Source organism: Trachinotus anak, unplaced genomic scaffold (assembly GCF_046630095.1).
Source record: "Trachinotus anak isolate AG129_WGS33_773 ecotype Australia unplaced genomic scaffold, CSIRO_AGI_Tana_v1 ptg000008l, whole genome shotgun sequence".
In the NCBI taxonomy this organism is placed as follows: domain Eukaryota; kingdom Metazoa; phylum Chordata; class Actinopteri; order Carangiformes; family Carangidae; genus Trachinotus; species Trachinotus anak.
This window is the reverse complement of record NW_027273859.1, coordinates 21,229,314-21,252,345: the sequence shown is the minus strand read 5'-3', so window position 1 is coordinate 21,252,345 and position 23,032 is coordinate 21,229,314. Positions and strand designations below refer to the sequence as shown.

Genomic DNA, 23,032 nt, shown 5'->3' with positions numbered 1-23,032 from the left:
TCAACAACTTTGCCAATTCCCTGTATATTCATCATGCCCATGTTGTGCTAAGGGGGGAATAGAAATGCTATTTATTTAAGAAATATTAAGTTATCCAAACTACCAGGTTTGTTTCCCTCTGGACACAAAGTAGCTGCATATAATGTGCTGAATTCTGTTCTGTAAAGTTTTTGTCTGGGATAGAAGCTTCAGTTTCAGGTTTAGTAACTTAGCTGGACACTTTCTGCAATGTGTCAACATTCTGCTGGAGTTTCTCTTCATTTCTAGAGACACTGTGAATAAATTAGGGAGAACTTTGAAATTTGTGAAATGTCAAATTAAGTGCCTGAGTGCACACTGATGCTTTATGAACACACTCAGTATGTCTGAGTGCTATTTGTGCTCCTGTTGTTCTTTTACTGATAACAAATTGGACCATAGCATCCACTGTTCATTTCTCTGCAGAATGAGCCCGCTAGTGTAGGCACATACAATTCCCACCGCTTGAATAATTCTCCTCCAGGATCTTTATCTTTTTTTTTTTTCTTTTTTTATTGCATGAGCGTGTTAATGTATAATTGATGCTCGAAGGAGATAAACTGCCAACATCTTCATTTAGGCGCCTGAGGCAGACAGGGGGGGAGCAGTTTCACTCGATTTGTTAGTTTTAAAGTTTACTATCTAACAGCTGAGGGGAAATGAGACCTGAGGTAATCATGAACAGTGTTAGCTCACAAGCATGATGGCAGCAGATGGTTGATGGTTGGATGCATGAATGACGTTTGCTTGTGTTTCCTCCTGCAGTCTACGCTGAAAGGAGCTAATGTCACAGTGTTTGGCTGCCTGAATCATGGGATGCCTCTTTTCTTACGGGAGAACTCATCACTGAAATGTGAATCAGGTACGTCAAATTTCAGTTACAGAATAGTTGCATGTTTTATAACCCCCAGATTAATAAACTGCTTATTGTATGTAAATTTCCGCCTTTCCGCCTCCTCTAACTCCCCAAACTTTGACTTTTTATACACAATTTACAATTGCTTTGCTTAAACTTCAGCATTCATCATTCAAATTCAGTCATTTCTTTCAGGACTTCCACTTCAGCTCACTCGCACATTACTTTCATCTTCAACTGAGTCTTCAACTGCTTTCAGCATGTTCATTTCCACTGATACTTCACCTTCACTGTAGTGAACTCTTTTCAGTATTTGTATTTCAACCATAATTTCAGTTGTTACTTCAACCATTCTAAATGTTTTAAGTGCAAAATAAGTGAGTAAACATAGTTTTCTTCAGAAAATGTGACTTTTTCTTGTTAATGTTTTTTTTTCTCTTGCACATTCTTTGTTTCACTGCTCGTTTGCTGTTTTCTTCTGTTGCAGAATCGGTGGCTGGGTTTTTCCTGTCTGTGAACGCCTCCGCTAATATCACCAAACTGAGGATTCCCTATCCACAAACTGGCACCTGGTACCTCAGTCTGCGCTCTCTATGTGCCACCGAACATGGGTAAGACAGGCAATACTGCAACTGTATTTTCACATTTATCCTATATGCTTACACCCTGTTTCACTGGACAACTTCACTCAGCTACATTTAGAATTATTTATGTTTTTGTCTGTAAAGCGAAATTTTCACAATTTGGGAAATTATGTCATTAGCTGTTTTAGATGATCGATACCACTGTCATGGCTATACGCTCACTATAAAGTTACTGCCAGCAGCTGGCTAACTTAGCTTAGCATTAGGACAGGAAAGAGGGGGAAACAGCTAGTCTGGCTCTGTCCAAAGGTCTGTTCAAACAGCAACTCTAAGGCTCACTGATCAACAAGATATATTTAATTTGTTGAATTTATTTGGACTATTTGGGACCAGTTACCTCCTCTCGTACAAAGCAGGATGTGGGCTTAGTGAGATAAAGTCAGGTTTAAGACGGTGGCTACATCGCCATGGTAAGTTATGCTGCACATCTAACCTCCTCTGGAATAGGTTATGCTAGAGATAACAGATCAGTTGTATAAAGGCAACGCCTACTGACCAATCAATTCTCTTGGAAAATGGCGTCACCATTTGTAGAAGATCCTGTTGAGCTTGGTGCACAGATCATGGGAGGATCTCTGAGGAGGGCAAGAGTAGAGTTGCATCGATCGATCGATGGGCAATTGGAAAAAGTTGGTTTTCAGTGTGATGGCTTTAATCTATAACTTTGACCTGTTGGTGGTGCTAAAGCACTTGAGGCAAAGACATGAAACTTGGTGAAAAGTATCATGGGAGTGTCCCCAGTCAGTGTGCTAAATTTCCAATCTTTTTACTGTGCAGTTGTGGGGGTGGCCATAGACCATAGCAGAAGAAGAGGTTTGAAGAATAAGAAGTGGTACAAACAGAAAACAACAAATCACAGTTGAACGGATGAAACCAACAGCATATTAAGTGTTATTTATCTTTAGAGGTGCAAGAGGGTGGAATTTTCTACCTTATGACAGAGCCAGGCTAGTTTTTTCCTCTTGTTTCCAGTCTTTATGCTAGGCTAAGTTAGATAGCTGCTAGCAGTAGCTTCATATGTAAGGTAAACGTATGAGGGAGGTATTGATCTTCTCATTTAACTCTGTTTCCCAAAATGTTGGACTACTCTGTAGACTCGATTCTCTGGAGTAATCAACCCCAAAAGTCTCCAAATCATAATTTACAAGCAGAAATTCACCGAAAGCAGTTGAATGACTGGTGCTCATAAATTTTTGACATTCTCATTATCAGTTCTTTGGCATAGTCCCAGTGCCCAACAGCAACCTCTAGGAGACAATATTTGCTGTTTATTACAGGAAAACAATTGCAAAATGGGGACATTCGATATTTCTTAAAAACTCATCTTCATATAACAATCACTAGTTTGTTTACCTAAATTAATAATTCAGTGCTCTAATGAAGACACCATGCTCACTGTGTAAATGGTGCATCCTCCCTCAATCAGCCACATCCTGTCCCATCTGTCACCCAGCAAATTAATTTGGGATTGGTGTCGTAAATGGGCTTCTGGTGCACACCTAGCATATGACATGGAAGTGGGTTATATTTTGAGGTTTGAAAGCAGATTTTTCATATAATATCACATTTCATATAAGGAAATGTAAACAAAAGGATTCAAATATGTCTATTCTGAAAAGACACACAGACAAATTGGAAATTCACCTTAAAACATACTTATTTTTCTAGAAGGATGTCTTGACTGCCTGCATGCATTTTATCTGGTGACTGACTGCAGAAAGTTTTTGCATCTTTCTAAAACTGAATAGTCTGATTTTGGTGTTGGTATTTCAGATTCAAAGAGCAAGTGCTTCTTTCTTCATCTTGTTACGACCTTGTCTCAAGTAGCCACAATAAAAGGGAGAAACACACGATGGTTAAGGTTAATAAAGAACATTTTAATAAATCAAATTAAACCAAATTAAGATACCAAGATGCATGGAGGTGAGCCCAACTATACCTAGTTGGTACGGCTCCGCCTTCTGCACCAGCTCAGGCTTCCATGTCCCCACAACCAGTTTATTCTGTACCGCAAGTGGTGGGTCCACAGGGCAGTGGCTCCATATAGTTTTTTTTGGGCTGAGCCCGACCGGGCCCCATGGGTCAAGGCCCATCCACCAGATTCCAGACGGCGAGCTCCTCTCCAAGGTCTGGCTCCAGGAGGGGGGCCCTGGTTTCCCTCTCCCAGGCAAGGTGCTGCAGCTGTGGTATGGCCTCTTCATGTGGGGTTATGTGAATCGCTCTTGGTCTGGCCCCTCAGCTGGGACCAATTTGCCTTGGAAGACCCTACCAGGGGCTATTGCTCCCAACAACATAGCTCCCAGGGTCACGGGGACACACAAACCCCTCCGCCTCGTGCAGGTGATGAGTCTCGGAGGGGAGGTATGTGAGTGCAGGTGTTAAATGTTGCAGAACTAAACATATGAAGGCAACAACCAAACTCGACTGTGCTGTGGATGTGGGGAGGAGCAGAGACAGATTTGTTGGCAGCCAGGACTTACGTACCCTGGAAACACATGCCACAGGTGTTCCACGGGTACCCATCAGCTGCAGACAAAGATCCAGGTAGACAAAAGGATCCCGAACACCCAAGAGGACCCCAGGGGTCATCATAATCTTTTTGCTCATTGTTCAAGCAAACCATGATGTGTTGTACCAACAAAACATGTTTTTGTTTTTTTTTTTGATAAATGGCACAGCTCTTATCTTTTCTAGAAAATATCTTGTAATCTAAATTTTTCTCTCCATCTTCACATACAGTTTAATTCACAATAAGTACACACACTTGTTCTCTGAGGGTTGTGTAAAAATTAGAAAAAAGAGAAGGTGGGATAAATGCTTCCATTAACTTGTCTAACACAGTGTTTTTCATGAGTTCATAAGTATTAGTTATTCAGCAGATTGAGCTGTTTTGCAGAACCCTTAATGGCATGAAAATGTGAACAGAATGAAATTAAGCAGATTTTTCCCAGTCCACTAGGGAGTTCCAATTGAATCTGAATAACAGATAATAACAGATGGTGTGGGATATGGACTCATCCTCACATGAGAGCATTGCAACTGTATGTGTTAGATTTCTACGCATTTACACATCAGGTCTCGTTAGAGAGAAAAAAGAGATGAGAGGAGTGTGACTGACAGGTGCTCTTTAACACTACAATTAAGTTGATTGATATAACTGAACAATAAAGAAGTGAGTAGCAGTGTCTGTGTCGTATTAAAAAAAATGGCTTCTGGGAAAAGGGAATGAAACACATTTGTTACCTCCTGGAGTTTCATTCTCTGTGACTGATCGTAGACACTTGCAATTAGAAAAGCTACAGTATAAGCACAAATGTACAAGGTTGTTCTTTTATCCCATGTAGTGTCAGAGATCCATGCACAATTGTTAGTTTGTGGGCTGGAACGAGCTGCATAACAACCTCTATTGGTTGTGAATTCCAAAGACAAATTTTATCGTTTGGTTAGTTATAATTCTCTAGAAATACAAAAATAGGAGATATTGACTCGAGAAGTCAAAAGAGTATTGTGAAAAATTTCAGACTAGGGACCTAATTCAAATACTTAATGAAGGTTACACAATCACAGCAGAACTCAGATTCCTTGTTGGTCTCTAAAGTACGGACATCATTTGTGGAAAATTACTTGTGTAATTGCTTAATAAATGTAGAGATGGTACAAGCCTTAGAGAGTAAAGTCGTCTGACATCTGATGACCCTAAAAAAGCCATTTGATTTCCAAAGCCCTGAGGTGAAGTCCGCTGCCATGCTAACAGCTCTGTCAGGCTCAGGGTGCTTAGAGCTAAATGCTAAGGTTTACTAGTTTACTAACACCCTCTCAGTGACATGCTGATGTTTGACAGGTCTTATGCTTACAAAGTTCACTATCTTAGTTTAGTGTGCTAGTGCAACTTGCCAACATTTGCTAATTAGTGCTAAACCCAAAGAACAGCTGAGGCTGATGGGAATGTGGCAAGATTTTGCAAGTATTTGGTCAGAAAGCACAATATTGGACAAAATGATATTTTGATATATTGGTAATGGTGCTAGATGAAAAAGTTAAGGGATCACCAAAGTTATTAAGAAATAACATGAGGGGCACATAAATGTCAGTACGAAATTTCATAACAATCCATCCAATAGTTGTTCAGACATCTCATGAACGACCGCAGAAGTGAACCTCATAATGGCACGAGAGGAAAAGTCAGGGGATCAAAGTCTGTAGGATTCATCGTCTAGGGAGCATGCAGGTCTGTACAAAATTTCATGGCAATCCATCTTATAGTTGTTGAGATATTTTAGTTTGAACAGAAGTGGTGAACCAAATAACACATTATCATCTCCAGAGTGATGCCTCCAGTGTGGCTAAAAACAGCTATCCACAAATACAAAGGTCTACCTTGAGTGCAGAATATGTCAGTTGAGATCCATTAAAAAGTGAAACAAATTTCTGCCTTCACACCACGACAAAATGACCTAAATGCACCATTTTTGACTTCCATTATGTTCCTCATCCAATGTTCTGCCCATTTTTCAGATTTGAGGCGTGCACCAACATCACGGCCGAGGTGTATATGCGCTCATACTTGACTCCATGCATCAATGACTGTGGGACGTATGGACAATGCAAGCTTCTGCGCACCAACAACTACCTTTATGCTGCATGTGAATGCAAAGCAGGTAATAAATTACTTTCAATATCTTTTGCAAAGCATTACATAGTCAGCTGTCATATGGAGAGACTTTTTCCATTTAGGTTGTTCACGTGAATTTCAGCACAATGTGAAGGTGAACTAAATTCAGATTAGGTGATCTATTTATGTCTTCTTTTGATTCTATTTTAATGTCCATTTTATTTTCAAATTGCATTCTCATTCACTAAGCTGCAGAAGCCAATTACCAACAAAACAAAGCAAGTTGTTTAATAGAAGTGGAGAAATAATTGTATAAATATGATGTATACTCAACAGTGCCTTTAATTATTAATCAGTAATTAATAATTAGCAAAAAGCCTGTGCATGAATTAATCATTGGAAGTGATTTTCAGCAGTCAAGAGCTTTTTTTTTTGCATACAAGATAAGATAAAAGTTTTTGTGAGGAAAATGGGTTATCACTGCTGCAAAGAATGTCTAATCTTTTGGAAAAAAACATCATGCAGAGTGACAAGGAAATGGGACAGAGCACGATGGGGTGGCACAGGTCATTTTCCAGAGCTGAACTGACAATACAGCAATTAAATTGTAGGTGCTGCTGTCCAATGAGTCATACAACTGCCTGGTATTAATCTTCTATTATAAGCCGTTTTGATAAGACAATAAAACACGATCTTAATTACGAACAGCTTTTTAATAAAAGATGAGCTTATGAAACTAAACAAAGCATGTCCTCTGAGGCTTTTTTTAAAATCCAGCCTTTGATCTTCTTTTATCAGAGCAGGCTTCTCTGCTGTTAAATTCATTGTCATACTTCATATGTGTGACTGCTTCCTGGCAGGCACTTTGCATTCAGCACTTGCCCTTGGCCCATCTCTCACTGCAAGGCCTCTGTTCAACAGTGCTCGCGAATATTTAATTCTCACCGTCTTATCCAATCCACCACTTGATAAGGATCCAATTCAAGTGGTAAAGCAGAAGGGGGAGGTATTAAGATAGGAGGGGAGTTGTGTTGTGCAGGATAAACAACTTCACACATATCTGTTTTTGAGTATTTTTTTTATAGAGAAGTGTCTGTTTATAACAAAGAGCTGATGAAGCATCCATCTTGTCAAGAGAGAGACATTTTATCCATTTGAAGAGAGACTGTAAATTCTGAAGGGATGAGCTTTTGAAACAAACTGATTCATCTACAGTGGAGTTTCTTCTCGTCCCGTCAGCCAAAAGATTTAAGAAGACTTCCCTAAAGTTTATATAAAGTTTAAAGAAGACTGAAAAACTGCTTCAACCCCAGCAACCTATAAAGCCCACAAATACAAAAGCTATCGACTCTCTTTGATGTTTGCTTTCCTGGATCAACATACAGTACTGACTGTGTGTGTGTCTGTGTGTGTGTGTCTGTGTGTGTATGTGTGTGTCTGTGTGTGTTAGGCTGGGACGGCTGGGGATGCACAGACAACTCAGAGGCGTACTCCTACAGTTTCCAGCTCCTCTCCACCCTGCTGCTCTGTCTCAGTAACCTGATGTTCGTCCCACCTGTGGCCATCGCCATCCGAAGCCACTACCTGCTGGAGGCTTCAGTCTACATCTTCACCATGTTCTTCTCCACTGTGAGTGACTGCCACACTGTCAGAGTGATGCATGCGTGTGCTACCCAAGAGTTGACCTACAAAATATTTTTGGGTGTGAAAACAGCACAAACAACTGAAAAGCCGCGTGACTGCTTCATCTGCAGCTGCTGTTTTTTTTTTTCTTTCATGACACATGAGAGAAACAAGGTCAATTTCTGTGATAGAAAGAAATATTCACCTTGTTGAGTTCTGGTGGGTGTTTGCCATGCACCTTTTGATTTGTCTTCAATGCAAGTAGTATTTTCCTTATCTTTCTTAGTTGGGATTTGAAAGTCGATTTTATGTACTATTTGTTAATTATTAAATGAGGATTATTATTATTTGAAATATTTATGATTTAAAGGCCAGATTGAAATTGTTGGGGGAAATATTGTATTGCTTTTCCTTTGCCTAGGACCATGGCAAGCATCCTGGGAATCAACATACCCAATGAATAAACCAAAAGGCTAATTGCAATCCTTGTTTCCTGGTTGTTTGTGGCGCCAGGACCCTTAAGTACCAAACACCACTCATGATCATCTCTGCAAAAAAAAACATGATTGCCAGGCAAAAAAGTTCAACCTTTAACACATCAGTCAGCAAGGGGCTGTGTTGGCCAGTCAAATAGTAGATAGTACTTTCAAATAGTAGATAATAGTAGATTATTTTGAACCATGAACAAAGTATTTCCACTGGTTGAACTTACAATCTTAATGATGACAGGTAGAATACTTTCCGCTGTGATAAGTTTCCAGGATTGTTAAATCTCATATGTGACTATTATTATATTGTGCAGCGTTTTGGTGTCTGATAAGCCTTTAAACGCATGAATCTGTTCCTCCATCTGCCCTGCAGGCACGAAGCTGGTCTCCAACATCATTAGATGTTGGTATTTGGTTGAATGTAGGTTGTGATGTTGGGTGACCAAACTTCAATGTCAGGGCATCATCTAATGCCAACATTATTTGACGTAAAATACTGACGACAGCCGACGCTGATATTTTGTTAGTTTTAAGTTGTGTTGTTCAGTAACCAAAATCCGACATCTACCAAATGCCTCATGTCAAGGTAATATTGACACAAAAATATTGACATTGTAGTCACCTAACATCACGTCAGTTAGCAAATGTTGGGTTTTGACGTCAACCCGATTTTCATTTCAAAGCAAAAATTTAACGTTGGTCCGACGTTAGAGTGGTTAGAGTCAAATGTGTTTTTTGATGTTATATTGACATACGGTGCCAGGAGGGTGGACTTCCTTGATCGTATTTCATGCCTCACCTGAACCTCCCAGCCCCCCGGCGCTGTTCTAAAGTAGTGCTGGTTTTGGTCTGAATCCACACTTAGACCTCTTGGATACACATAGTGCATTTTGCTGAGAAACACAAATGTAAACATAGCTTTTTTTAACATTAACACTCCACACAGTACCTTTGATTTGTTGAAGAGGAAATAAAAGTCAGATCATATCTTGACAGTTTTGATTAAAGAGGAATTCACTGATATTTAGGGGAGGTATGTTCATCAAAATGTGTTTGGAAATGCAGTGAAAAGATGACTCACAAACCACACATCTAATATTTTTGTATTTTTGGTTGAAAATAATTGCATTGTTAAAGGGACAACTATTATAGAAATTTGAGAAATTATCAAAGCACCAATGAACACACAATCATGTTTTTACACAATAAATAGGAAATCGGGACTGGGCTGGCAAGACTGAAATAGATTTTCTATTTTGGACTAAATTTAGACCAACCCAGAAAGACTTAATTTAGTTTGAAAATATCTGGGCTTCACCAACAACCAGAGCACAACAGACAAACCACAATGAGCTTGCCAAACAGTACTTTGGATAGCAGCAGCATGCACTCATCTATTAGCAAAGATTTTTCCATTTTACTATGGAAAAAAGGATTTTACTGAAGCTATTGTTTTAAATGGCAGTAATGCAGTATGTTTTTTCTTTCTGTGCCATCTTTTCATTGGCTTGAACATTGTTCTTTCTCTCGACAGTTCTACCATGCGTGCGACCAGCCGGGTATTGTGGTGTTTTGCATCATGGAGTATGACGTCCTGCAGTTCTGTGATTTCCTCGGGTCGCTCATGTCAGTGTGGGTCACTGTCATTGCTATGGCAAGGCTAAAGTCCATCATCAAACAGGTGCGTTCCTACTCTGATTCTACCTTTTTATCCTTTCTCTTCCTTTCTGTCTCGTTTTTCCTTAAACGAGTATAAAGTAACGTTTTTGTGGAAGTAGTAGTTTGTCAAAGAGCAGTGACTTTCAGCCATTTTTTTTTTTGTTTGTAAGTTTTGCTGTTGCTACATATCTAACGTTAGCATTTATACCTGTTTACTCGCCACTCTAGAAGAAACATTGTGAGTTTAGCATCAAACTTCACCCCTTTACTCGCCCTGAACTGTCTTCAGTGATGTAAAGCAACGCCAATGTTAACTCTTGTCTCTCGTCTTTTCTTCTGCTGAAGTTAGCATGCTAACCAGCCAGCCAGATCACCTCGTCATTTTCCAGTAGCAACTCTTTAGAGCTGCTCGGAGGGTGTACTACAACTTATTGTCCTGTAAACACAACAATGGCCGCAGCTCTTGTCAAGTGACAATCACCACCATCTGCTACTGGCATAAACCACGTTCGGCGTCAGAGAAAACTTACAATTAGTCTCTTGACTTCAAGTGGTTGAAGTCAGGACAAAGTGTAGGTGTCATGATCAGATTTCTGCTTCACAAAGTTGTGAATGTTTCGGCAGGTTGTTAAATCAACACTTCTTAGTACACTGATACACTGTACGTGACCCAACATGAATGTACCATCAGACACAGCTTAATAACTAACTCGGATAACTAATACTCAAAATAGGGCTGTCACTGCGCCAGTTTGTGCTCCCCATTAATTCTCTACGCAGTGCTGACCTGAATTAATAGCACTGTGTGACATGTGAAGAAAACACGTGTACCAACAGCATCATTAACAGCACAGACTAATAAACACATATTTCACATGTCTTGTTGTGGATGACTCCAAAAGGAAAAAGTCCTATGCTGCCATCCCTTAAAAAACTGTTGGCAAGATAAAACTTTCCCCAAGCATCTTCATTAACTTTGGATGTTTTATTATTAGCTGACAGTGATTCAACCTCAACCCTGCCACCTCATATGTCACTTTCCATCCCTCCCTTGCTGCTATGTAACAAGCCACTGTCACCGCCTTTAGCCGCACACACAAGGCTCTGACTGGCTGGGTTGTGTCTCTAAACGGAGAAGCAGCCATTCTCAAGAGCAACTCCAGACCTGTTTGATTTTCTTGACACAATGTTAGATGTAGGCAGTGATTGGAAGCAGACATCTGAGGACCATAACGCATGTCCATGGTCATGTGTCACAGTCTGGCAGCGCTCAGGCTGAGAGCTCCGTGTTAGTGGTCGACAACTTGACATAAGCCCTGAGGCAAAGAGGGATTAGCGGACTGAGAAGGAGAGCTGTACGGATGTGTAAGAGAGCTATAAATGAGCACCGCATATGCCTCAATTTTTTGTAATAAATTATAAGATCCGTGTGTTAGAATCAGCGACGCGTGGTGCTAAAATCTCTGGTTGTTGACATATTGCGGTGGATAGCGGAAAACACTAACAGGTGCACCTTCTCCCTGGGTCATTCCCTGGCTGCACACCAAGATTGAGCAGTCTCAACAGTCTGTGTGTGTGTGTGTGTGTCCATAAATGAGACAGAGAGAGGGGGAGAATAGGAAGAGGGGGTTGAGTAGTGGGTGGGAGGGAGAGTATACGAACATCTGCTGTCCTCTAGAGTTTTCATTTTTGCTGAGCGCTGCAGTACGCAGTCACTAATCAAATCGCACATGTCAGGAATGGCAAGTGGGACTGTGTGCGTCTGTGTGTGTGTGTGTGTACATAAGAGAGACAGTGTGTGTTTGTTTGTTTATGTCCATGACCGCAGCAGCAGAGGGTGAAAGGACCCAGGAGCCCCTGATACTGTTGTGTGTCTGTCTGGGACTTTTGCACCTTCAGAAGTGTAAAAGTATGTCAGCAGAATATCTTGCAAGGACATTTTTCCTGGTTCACTTAATGAAGGAGCTTCAGGAGATTTGTTAATTTCACTTTTCTGAGGGTTGTTGCATCAAAATCATATGAATCGATTTAAAGGGTTATTGCGTTTCATCACAACTTGCGTCTCGTCTTCACAGTTTAGGCCCCCTTTTACTGCGTGGTGTTGATAACATTGTTCTCACCAGAGTAATTGTTGAGATCTGGGGACAAAAGGATGTGAAACATGAGCCTTCAGGTGATCTGAAAATTTAACCAGTTGATCTCAACCACTTTCTTTGGAGTTAAAACCGAAAGTGAGCACACTTGAAAAATCTAAGTTAAGGTAAGCCTGTTTGCGTGCACAGACTCTCCTGGGGGATTTTAAAATCTGTCTGATCATGTGACTGCTTGTGTTTCTTGCCACGTCAAACTTCTCTTTAGTGATTTTTTCGCGATTAACTTGGAGAGCATAATATTGCAATTACTGGTAGGAATGATGACGATAACCTCAGTTGCAATGAAAAGCCAGAATTATCCATGAAATATAATTTATAGTATTTGCGTCTCTTCTATAAAGAGATTGCGTTAATGTGCTAATTTCAAATTTTTATCATGGCATAAATGAATAATTTGAAAATGCATAACCAAGAGTCTGAAAAATAAAATCTAGTGGCACAACATTGTTATTCAAATTCGAAATTATGTGACATAGTTATGTGGGTTAAAAAGGTGAAAAAAAAATCAGCAAAGGATCAGCAGTGCAGGTAGAAAATTAGAACAGCCGCCTTGATGTTGCATGAAACTAGGTAAACAATCATAGTTTGGAGCACCCTCGGAGGCAGCCACATCAGCAGAGTGCAAAAGCACATGTCGTTATGCAGAAACACACAAGGTCTCAACATTACTGCGCCAAGGTCTCCTATTTAGCGAACAACCGTGAGATTTGCTTGAAAGCTCTGCAAGTAAATATATATTTCTGCTTAGATACCCTTCACCATGTACTCCTTCCAAAGAATGAATGTCCATGCTCAAATAATTTAATATTTTCAGAAACTTTCAACCTGTTTGTTCAGCATTGCCCTTAAACCTCGCAGTACTGTGCCGTTGGCATTGGGCATGTTGTATTCCAGACATGCACAAATACAGTATGTCACTGTGTTACTGTATATTGTTAAGCATGAAAATATATGCAGCAGATAAAAATAGCCTTCCAACTTAATTCCTACAAGCTCGTCCATCACAATGACAGATAATGATTCATTGCAGCGACAGCTTCCATGCATTCATGGCTACATACAATACATGTATACATGCATGCTTGGGAGCTAGTGTATGATTCAGCGGCGCAGTATGACTGATGACTGTTGCTGCACAGAGTCCTCGGGCTGCGCCATGCTGCTCCTCTCCTCCTTGGTGCGTGCCAATTAGTCCCGTTCTTCTGCAGGCGGGTCATCCCCTCCCCTGCTCAAATATCCCCAATTTCTCCTCACGTTCGCTACCAGACAGTAGAATGCAGACCGCAGGCAACCTGGGCAGGCTTAACTTCTCCCAAAGCATGTGTAGCACAGCTTATTGATTTTTTTTCCCTCTCACTTTATCTCTTTTATATCCCATGGCTTTGTGTCAAATTGTGAGCTTGGGGGAAAAAAATGTTAAACTGGTTGTATTTATAGCATGGATCTCTATTGTTAGCATTTTGTTATCACTGTTATATTGTTCCTCTCACTCACATAAGGAAGCTTGGATGGTGTATCACTCTGAAAGCACTTTTAAATACCAATTTTGATGTCAACTGAACTCAGTAAATACAGTTATTTCTCTGTGCTGACCATTTCCCCACCGATCTATTAAACTGATGCCTTGTTTACATAATGACAGGCTTTTACAGTTTTCAACACAGACTTGCTATTTGTAAAAGCCAACTCTCATAATGGCTGTTACCATTGCAGGATAAGGCTGCATTAGTTTATATTTTTCTTAATGTCAATAGATATAATAAAAAATAAATAATATTGTCCATGAAGAGACCAAACAAAAAATGCGTTTAAGTGTCTTTCAGTACTTTCTGACGTTACTCCGTCTGTAATACTGAGCCCCAAGACCGTTCATTGTGTGTGTGTGTGTGTGTGTGTGTGTGTGTGTGTGTGTGTGTGTGTGTGTGTGTGTGTGTGTGTGTGTGTGTGTGTGTGTGTGTGTTCATGTTCATGATAATGTCACCCAGAGCAACAGTGTGTTGGTCTGATGTATTTTTAAGAGTTTTTGCTTGAAACAATGGACCTCTATGGCACAGAGGAATATCAGGGTTTGGATAAACAGACAATACTTGTTCGCAGGATGGATTCATTGTTGGCATCTTGAATGGATTATGAGACAATGGGCCCCTGAGCACAAACATGTAAAAGGCCCCCAGCACCTCCAAGAACCAAGAACCCCAGACTGAAAGACAGAAAAACCTTTTTTGTAATCAGTTTGTTTTGTGTTTCTTTTTGATTGTTTTGAATTTGTGTTTGAGTACGAACATTTTGGATCTTTGTCATTGTTTTATGCCTCTTTCAGGTCATTTTGTGTCTCTTTGTAGACATCGTTGTGGTTATTTTGTGTCTCTGTGTAGTCATTTTCCATCTCTTTGTAGTTGTCTGTATGGTTATACAGCCTTTGCCCAGACCTGTTCAGGAATACATCCATGGTTGGTGTTGGTCTTAAAAAAAGTTTGAACTGTTTTAAACTCTTAGCTCTTTTTAAACTAGACTTTATAGTGAATTACCCCAGTGACTATAGTGCCCAATAAGTACAGACAAGATATTTAAGTTCTGCTATTCATTTTTCTACACCATACTGAACTGACCTGCACCCACAGCACAACACTTATACACTTGCATATCCTCTGGTTTATGGTACATTCATCCTGTTTTTTGCAGCAACACTCGTCTCCACTAGACCTCAGATGGCACAGTGGAACCAGCTGTGTTAGGAAAAGTAGAGCTCTCAAAGCCGAAAAACAGGACACAGGTGCAAAACAGGAGGAAAAAAAAAAAAAGAAAGTCCAGAGAATATACAGGAACTGCAAATCATCTCCCAGTGTTTTAGTAACTGCCACTCACCACTAAAGTCACCATTTTTTCTGTTTTTTATGTGTGGGAGAAGATTACAATTTACCACATACTCCTCCTCTTGTTTACTTGCGAAGTAGCAATGTTGACCGTGTCAGTGGAGGGCCATTATTGATCCATGTGGGGGTTTTTTTTCCCCCCAAGGTGCTGTATCTGCTGGGGGCGATGTCCCTGTCCATGGCTCTGCAGCTGGACCGTCACGGTCTGTGGAACCTGCTGGGACCCAGCCTGTTTGCTCTGGGAATCATGGCCGTTGCGTGGGTAAGAACAATTCATATGTTTTCTGCACAGTAGTACAGCAGTATACAGCTGGAAACAGATTTATTTCACAATAAGTTAATGTGGATTTGGAAAAAAAGCAGCTGGAGTTTATTGATCTCAGGAGGGAAAATTCATGTGTTGCAGCAGCACAAACAAAAGAGGTCAGGAGCTATTTGAATGACATAAACGCAAATAAAATAATAAAACAGAGGGATGACATAAAGATATATATATGTATAGTATGTACCAGACTTTAAACTACATAAGAGAATTGTGCTATTATTTCTACAAAATAGAAAATTTAAGGTAATATTGAGAAAATTATGACATTTAATAACATTATTTCATAGGTGCAATGTTTCTTGAATGACAGAGTTATTACAATTGTAGCTTCAGAATTCAAGTTTTTTTCTTCTAAAAATATTTCTACATGTACACACAGTCTGTATAAAACGAACAACTGCTCTACACAGGATATTGTTTTACACCAGATGAAATATAATTGTTTTTAATACATAATGTGTGTTCCACATTCGTGGTCAAGCTTGTTCAAACACATGTCACTGCACCGTCCCTCTATTGTTCCTCACCCCGGCTAGTGTAAAAGGGCTTAATCCGTCATTTAAGCTAGCACAGGGCTAGAACATGTGCATGTGCTAAAAACTGTGTGTTTTTGACCAATGAAGCTATTTTACATTAGCATCGAAGGGGGCTTTAAAAGTTTTGCAGCCTGTGGGTATTAGTCATGGGTTGTAGTTCCATTATAAGTCAGCTTGTACTTTCACTGACTCTTCTTCGAGTCATAATGTGCTCCCTGAACTGAGAAGATAAAAAATAATAGTCTTTCAGGCAAGGTTCTTGGGAAAAAAAGCCTTTAACACCAAACCTCTGACATGAGTTTGAAAACATGGTTTGTGTCCTCCTTGGAGAAAGCTTTGCATTGAGTATAGTGTGGGAGTTGTAGCTCTGGGAGTTATCTTTCTATGAGCTGGAGGATCCTATAGAAGCTATGGAAGATGAGGTACTGTTTCATTCCACAATGTAAACCCTCCAGCTTTAGCACCAAAGGTTGGAGACAGTGTGTATATTTTTATTTTTTATTTTCTTTAACCAGAGATGAGATTCTTTTTTTTTTCTGAAATTAACAACAGCGCCTCAGAATTCATGCACAGCTCTACTGTCGCATTTAAATGTTAAGTATTTACATAAAGCCCATTGGCTTCCACTGGTACATTTGTAATTCCTCAGTTACAATTAAGGATGGCTTGGTGACATATTTTATTTGACAAACATATGAAATGCATGGTCTGGTATAATTTTTTGCAATGTCAAAATTACTCAGAGAGACAATCTCTGATCTAGCACACCACAGCACTACAGGTTGCAAAAGTAAACTCCACACAGCAGCTTTTCCATAAAAGTCGCTTGGATCTCATGCTAATGTTGCAGTTTTTCAAGATAAACCTCGGCTCATACTTTGATTAGTTGACACTTCATAATTTATCAGCTGTTCAACAGCGTATGCCGGCGTTTCAGTATTCTCTCCTCAGTGCTCCACCTCTGAGTTAGAGTGCCGCACATTTTGTACAAGAGCCCTTTCATTTCAACTTGTCATGTTTCTGCAAAGCCTGGCATTCTGAGTGTTCCCAGACACAACCGAATTAGATCAGTCAAGCGGAGGGCACAGAGCGTTTGCTGCTTTGCAGGGGTGTCATGAGCAGTAAGAAGGAGGGGAGAAGCACAAATTTGTCAGTGCCAAATATCGTTAATTCTCCAAACTAAATGAGGTCCCTGACTTATGCATGAAAAGATCATCCTGGTCTGAAACTATTTGTCTCAACTAGAAAAATATGCAATTCCAAAGGGACTGGAATAGTAAAAACACATTTCATGTTTTTCTTCACTTCGCTTCACATAGATTATTAGTCTTTAACCTAAAATGCATAAAGCATAATAATTCAGTCAGAGCCATTTTCCTGCAAGAATACTAACTATTAGATTACCATTGTAATTAGTTTGTCATTTATGACCAGCTTAAATTTCCCTTGACAAAGGAATCTTTATTGTAATGTTTTTGGGAAAAAAGCTAATGCAAGCAATCAGTGTTTATGAAGCAATGAAATTAGAGACTGAATACAATTATGAAGCATTCTTCAAACAGTGTTTAGGAAGAAACCACATGTCCAAATCGCTCTGTGCCACACGATCAGCAATAGTAGCCACTCACAGAAAGAAAGAATGTCCTATGGATTAAACGAGTAAACACATCACGTTCACCAGATAGTGCCAAACGGATCATGAGCATAAATAACAAAATAGCTAAAGGGGAGACTGGCCAGTCACTGATGATTAATTTAAATAATCTATCATCTGATTTTGATCACTGGGATAGGGTTATGTTACAGCAGTAAGCACGAATACACATTCCCGACTTTAAAACCAATTGAGATTTATTAGGAGTCTCATCCCTCTGTGCCTCCAGTCAAAGTCAAAGTGCCTGCTGTTCCCTCAATGAAATCCCATTGGTTTCCATTTTTGAATGACTGCTCGCTGTGTGATCCCCTACTGTAATATCTTGTTTCTACTTGAAAGAAAAATAAGACGTTAAAAGCTTTATTTTATGGGTCCCTTAGTGTCCTAATTATTTTCTAGAAAGAAAATTGAAATGTAACTATAATTTCTTAGTGCGTGTCTCAGAAATGACAGCTTAAAATTTGAATGATATGAAAATTGTGCAATTTGCACATTTTATATTCACTTTCCTGCAGAACCAAGACAGTGGTTTAGAATGCAAGTATGCTTCTGCATAGATACATGCAGAGCCTCATAGAGGAGCTGATGTGCACACCTCCATATCGCAACAAAGCATAGTGCTCACCTGCACTTCAAGAAACTTGAACATACTGTCAATAGTTTTTGTCTTTTTTTCTTTCAGTGTATACTACCCCCATTTACCATTTATGATAAAATTTCCGCTGTTCATTTCCAGTAATTACATGGTTTCATAATACAAAGGTAAGCAGTAAACTGCCCAGGGGCTGAGCGAGTCAAAAATGTTGATTAAATTTAGGATTTATGAGTCCATGGTTCCTTTTTTCCTTTTTTTCCTGTTTAAAATTTTTAATATTCAGTTATTCTGTGCTTTAATTTCAGAATAAACTGAGATGTAAATTTCAGTAACAACTAGAAAAACTGGGGTGTTCTAGAACTATTGATAGTGTAGCTGTGCATTTCAACATAGTTCTTCCACATAGTGATCTTAGGAAACTGAATTCCTCTTCGAGGCATTTTATATCATTGCATTAAGGAATCTCAATTGTTTCATGTCTGTTTCACAGATTTAGTTGGTAGTTTCTACTGGAATTGATTTCAGTTTCCTGCTAAACGTGACATTGCTCCTCAGCGGAGATGTACATTATACCCCAAGTTTGCACAAGTATAAAAGAAATACATGCGAACATGTCCGAAACACCTTTTTCATTTGCTAACGTGCAACCCGCAGAAGCTTAATTCCACCTTTACTCATTAGGGAACAGGTCGTATGAACATAAATGTTAGATTTAGTTATTCTGGTTCTGTTTGGTTGTAAATTACAAATTAAGTATTTGCAAAGAGCTTTCAAGTATTTCAGGTTACTGGCACTGTGCAGTTCATCCCTGGACATTTATCTGGAAATTAACAGCTTCCCATAAACTCCACCCAGCTCTACTGATGTGTTTTTTTTTATGTAACCATCATTTCCTAGCTCAAACAAATTAGCAGGTGTTCATCCAGTGTTCCGATTTAACATGTTGTCTTACCCATAACCCTATAATTACACAGGAATTTCCAGGAAACCTGATAAAAAGTGAGACATCCATGTAAGGAGTGTTTGAAAAAACACTCTGCTATTTTAAACTTGGTGGCGTTGACGCTGAAAAACCATTGTGTTATGTGTCTGTTGGCCTGTCAGACGGTGCGCACCATCCGTCGCCGGCGTTGCTACCCGCCCACCTGGAAGCGCTGGGTGTTTTTCCTCTTCCCTGGCACCATGATAGCCACGTCTGCCGTGGCTCTCTACGCCTTCGTGGAGACGGAGGAGAACTACTTCTACATCCACAGCATCTGGCACATGCTGATCGCAGGGAGCGTGGGCTTCCTCCTGCCGCCTCGCGCCAAGCCCGATGCCAAGGTGACCCCGCTGAAGCGCAGGCGGGGCTGTGGGTATCAGCTGTGCGTGAACGAGCACGAGGAGCTGGGCCTGGTGGACCCCGCCATCATCTCCATCAACAGCATCTGCACCAGCTGATAAACTCCCGGCCTTTTACCTTAGAGACACTTCATTGCCTTCTTTTACTTGGGAATTTCACACACGGGAAATTAAGCCACAGAACTTGAAAAAGCAATGTAAATATTTAAAATGCAGATGTGACACATTGGAGTTCTTTTTTCTTCTGTTGTTATTGTCATGGTAATAACTATCAATACAACTGTAATTATTATGATCTATAGTTAAAGTTGTTCTGATGAATTGTGGGTGTACAGTGACACACTGTTGTTTGTGAATATGTATTTAAAGTCAAAGCTGAAACACTGCTGCTATCTGACGGTGACTGTAAAACTGCTTCTGTTGGTTATTTATTGGTGGTCTTGTAAACAGACCAGTTGTTTTACTGTTGGGGCACAGGTCACGGGGAGACATGGGGGGGTGGGGGGGGGTGGGGGGCATTTATCAAGGGCACGGCTTTTCTGAAATTCTTTTGGAATATATCTTTTGCACTAAGACACAAAAATGTTATTCTGTAAATTTTTATAACAATATGAACTACAGTGGGCATCACAAATGTAAAAACCTAGTTGTCATGTGGAATGTTAGACTGTCTTTTGCAATTGCAATGTATCGCTTTTACACGAATGTGCTGATTGTTCTCGATGGGAGCTTTTCCAAAGTCCAGCTGCCTGTTGAAAGAGAAGAGGGGAGGCAGGATAACTTCAGAGACCTCAAACAAAGACCTCACCTCCCTGTTCTTTTCTGACAGGACCTGTGTGACACCACATTCATAAACAATAAATGTTTTCTTTCTTTGCCTCAGTATTACCTCTGCTTTTGGAGCTTTTAAATATAGTGCAACTGGTGAATCTCCCCACAAAGACATCATGTTGCAATCCCTGGCCCTAATGGAAGCCAGTGGTACTCAGACAGTGAGATGAGACACTGTCAACAGCAGCCTCCCAGGAATAGAGCAGGAGATAAATAATTCTCCTCCAGAGCAGCAGCATGAAGGCAGCGTCAGAGCATACTGTCGATATCTAGTCTCTCTCTCTTTCCTCTTATGTAAGGAGAGGCAGAGCTGTGAGAGTTTTATGACTCTGTGCTTTATTCTTTATTAGGTGTGATCCATCACAAGCTCCTCTGTATTCATCATTCTGCAGGGACACCTGGTCTTTCTATCAGATTATTATGAAAAAGATGAAAGAATTCATTCTTTTGGCAAATTTGCACACTGTACCAGAAGCTGAGATTTGAGGCCCTAACATCACATAAATTAAGAAAATCATTGCAGCCCATAAAGGAACTGTTTGACATTTTGGGAAACATGCTTATTCACTTTCTTGGGGATACAGATAACGCCTCATAAAAACCACAACTTGCAGTTTTTACTCTTTGGTCTTTGTATTGATAACAGATTTTGTTAAACTGTGGACAGAGCCAGACGAGCTCTTCTAGTATTTTTGCGACAGATGGGAGAAGAGCTTCATGTTTACCGAACAGACACTAGAGTGGTTTCAATCTTCTCGTCTACAAAACTGGATGTGTGTTTCCCAAAATATTGAAGAGGCTATAACCCATATGTCAATAGTAACATACCAAATGACGTGGTGAAAACAGTGTGAAAGATCATACTAATGAACCCACACAGAATTATCATCTGAATCTGAAGCTCTACAGAGGTTGTAGCGATTTTCAGCTCATTATTTAGCTGTCCAGCCCAACATGTTTTTTGTTCATTTTCTTCGCAATCATAGCGTCATTTTTGGCCACAGCAGGCAGCTGTTGTAGTGAAGAAGCTCTGAAAAACCCACTGTACACTACGACCTGCTCAGCACCAAACAGCAGACAGGCACAGGCAGAGACGAGCTGGTGAACATAGTGGAGCATTTAGTTGCCAAAGAGCCAAATATTTCCCTCAGGAGTTGATAGAGACCAAAAACAAAACTAAAATAGAGGGAGTATTGGAATAAATAATATTCATGTTGTTAGCTGTGATGTACATGTAAATGTACTTAATGATTAAGCTCAGAATCTCAGAAACAGCACTGCATTGAGACTGCATTGGTTTTAGTGATTCAAAATAAACGCACAAACACACCCTAACATTTTTTTTTCAAGTTTTGCAAGCAAAGCATTTATTTACAGGGTGAGATAGAGGAGAGGAAAAAAAGCTAATTACTCATTTTTATCAGAACTGCCATTGCTGCAGTTAATTATGCATCAATTCTTTTCTTAGACAGTTTGTGTTGAATTGTGAAAATGTGATGAAATGAGGCCACTGGAGGTATTCAAAGTCCTTACACTAACCTTTCTACTCCACACTCTCTGTCCAGAAGGGAAAAAAGGAACAAGAGAAAATGTGTATAGTGTGTAGTCAAGGCTTACTAAACAAGAAACAGGAGCATCATGACTAATACATAGTGGAACTACTTCATTATTATGTCCAATGTCGAATCATACTCTTCTTTATATCCTATTATTACATTAAGAATTATATAGTGAACAGCAAACAGCCCACACAGCCTTTATAGTAAACACAGTCTTTGTTCCTGCCTTCCTCTCATCAGAGAGAAATATAAATTGGTTCTCTTCCCCCTTTTGGTCCAAGCAGATAATTTCAGAAACACTGTTCTAAAAGGTTCCTGTAATATTGAAAGGTAAGTGCCATTGAAGCACTGCTTAAATCAACACAAATCTTTGTGAAGCTGTATGTTTCGAGGCATTTCTCAGTCACTCCCCTGCCACTTCAACGAAGAGCCAAGTAATGGAAATTCATGTAATAAGAAACTCAATAAGTAACTTAATAACTCAAGTGCAGAGTGCACCCAATGGTGGGGGAAAAAAAAAGTCTGCGACTGTACTTAATGAGACATATTAGACCAAAATGACAAGTTCTTAGATATTGCAATTTCAAACAGTGGATATTCCTGTATTTCCAACACACATGGAATCAAAGCAAGTACCTTCTTTGTATTCATGGATTCTTGGCTAATATATCTAACAGGATTATTACTCTGTCATACCATAACCTACAGCATTAGATCAATTTCAGCACAGCTTATTTGCATGGCTGTTTTTCTTTGGGTAAATCCTGCAGTCCAAGCACAGACCTACTGTAACTGGGCTGAAAAATTATGAGCTGCACTCTGCTTTTGCTGCTTGTTATTTTATTTGCCTCTTGCCACCCACTTGTTGCTGCTGCTCCTTGTTCTTGTTTAGATGAATCCAAGAATTTACAACGAGTGACCCTGTGCGGCGAACGTCACCACTGTGTTGTGCTCACAATAACAATCCTAACATGCTGAGGCTAAGCAGATGCTAGCATGTTTGCATGCTAACGCTGGCTAATCAGCATTTAAAATAAAAGGAGAATCAGGGGATCACCAAAGCGGTAGCCTCACGATATCATCCTAATGTTAATGTGTGCACCAAATTTAATTGCAATTTGTCAGAAACACAAATGTCAACCCGCTGTTAGAGCAAAAGCCAGGGGAGTCTCAATTTAATTGAACTCAGGGAAAATTCATGGTAATGCATTCAATATTTGACGAGAATTTTCAGTCAGTGAAAATCATAGAAAAAAATTCTGTGT

The 23,032-nt window shown here is 39.9% G+C and overlaps 1 protein-coding gene across 1 annotated transcript in view; it reads left to right on the top strand.

The window, feature by feature from the left end:
• The window catches only part of tmem8b (transmembrane protein 8B), a 40,416-nt gene extending 20,161 nt beyond the window's left edge, over nucleotides 1-20,255 (top strand). The window contains exons 7-13 of the mRNA XM_071483437.1: nucleotides 784-880; nucleotides 1,362-1,485; nucleotides 6,034-6,176; nucleotides 7,581-7,759; nucleotides 9,776-9,922; nucleotides 15,072-15,188; nucleotides 19,141-20,255. Of these exons, the coding sequence (XP_071339538.1) occupies nucleotides 784-880; nucleotides 1,362-1,485; nucleotides 6,034-6,176; nucleotides 7,581-7,759; nucleotides 9,776-9,922; nucleotides 15,072-15,188; nucleotides 19,141-19,476 (1,143 nt within the window). The 3' untranslated portion in view covers nucleotides 19,477-20,255. The remainder of the gene's footprint in view (nucleotides 1-783; nucleotides 881-1,361; nucleotides 1,486-6,033; nucleotides 6,177-7,580; nucleotides 7,760-9,775; nucleotides 9,923-15,071; nucleotides 15,189-19,140) is intronic.
• Nucleotides 20,256-23,032: the final 2,777 nt, after the last annotated feature.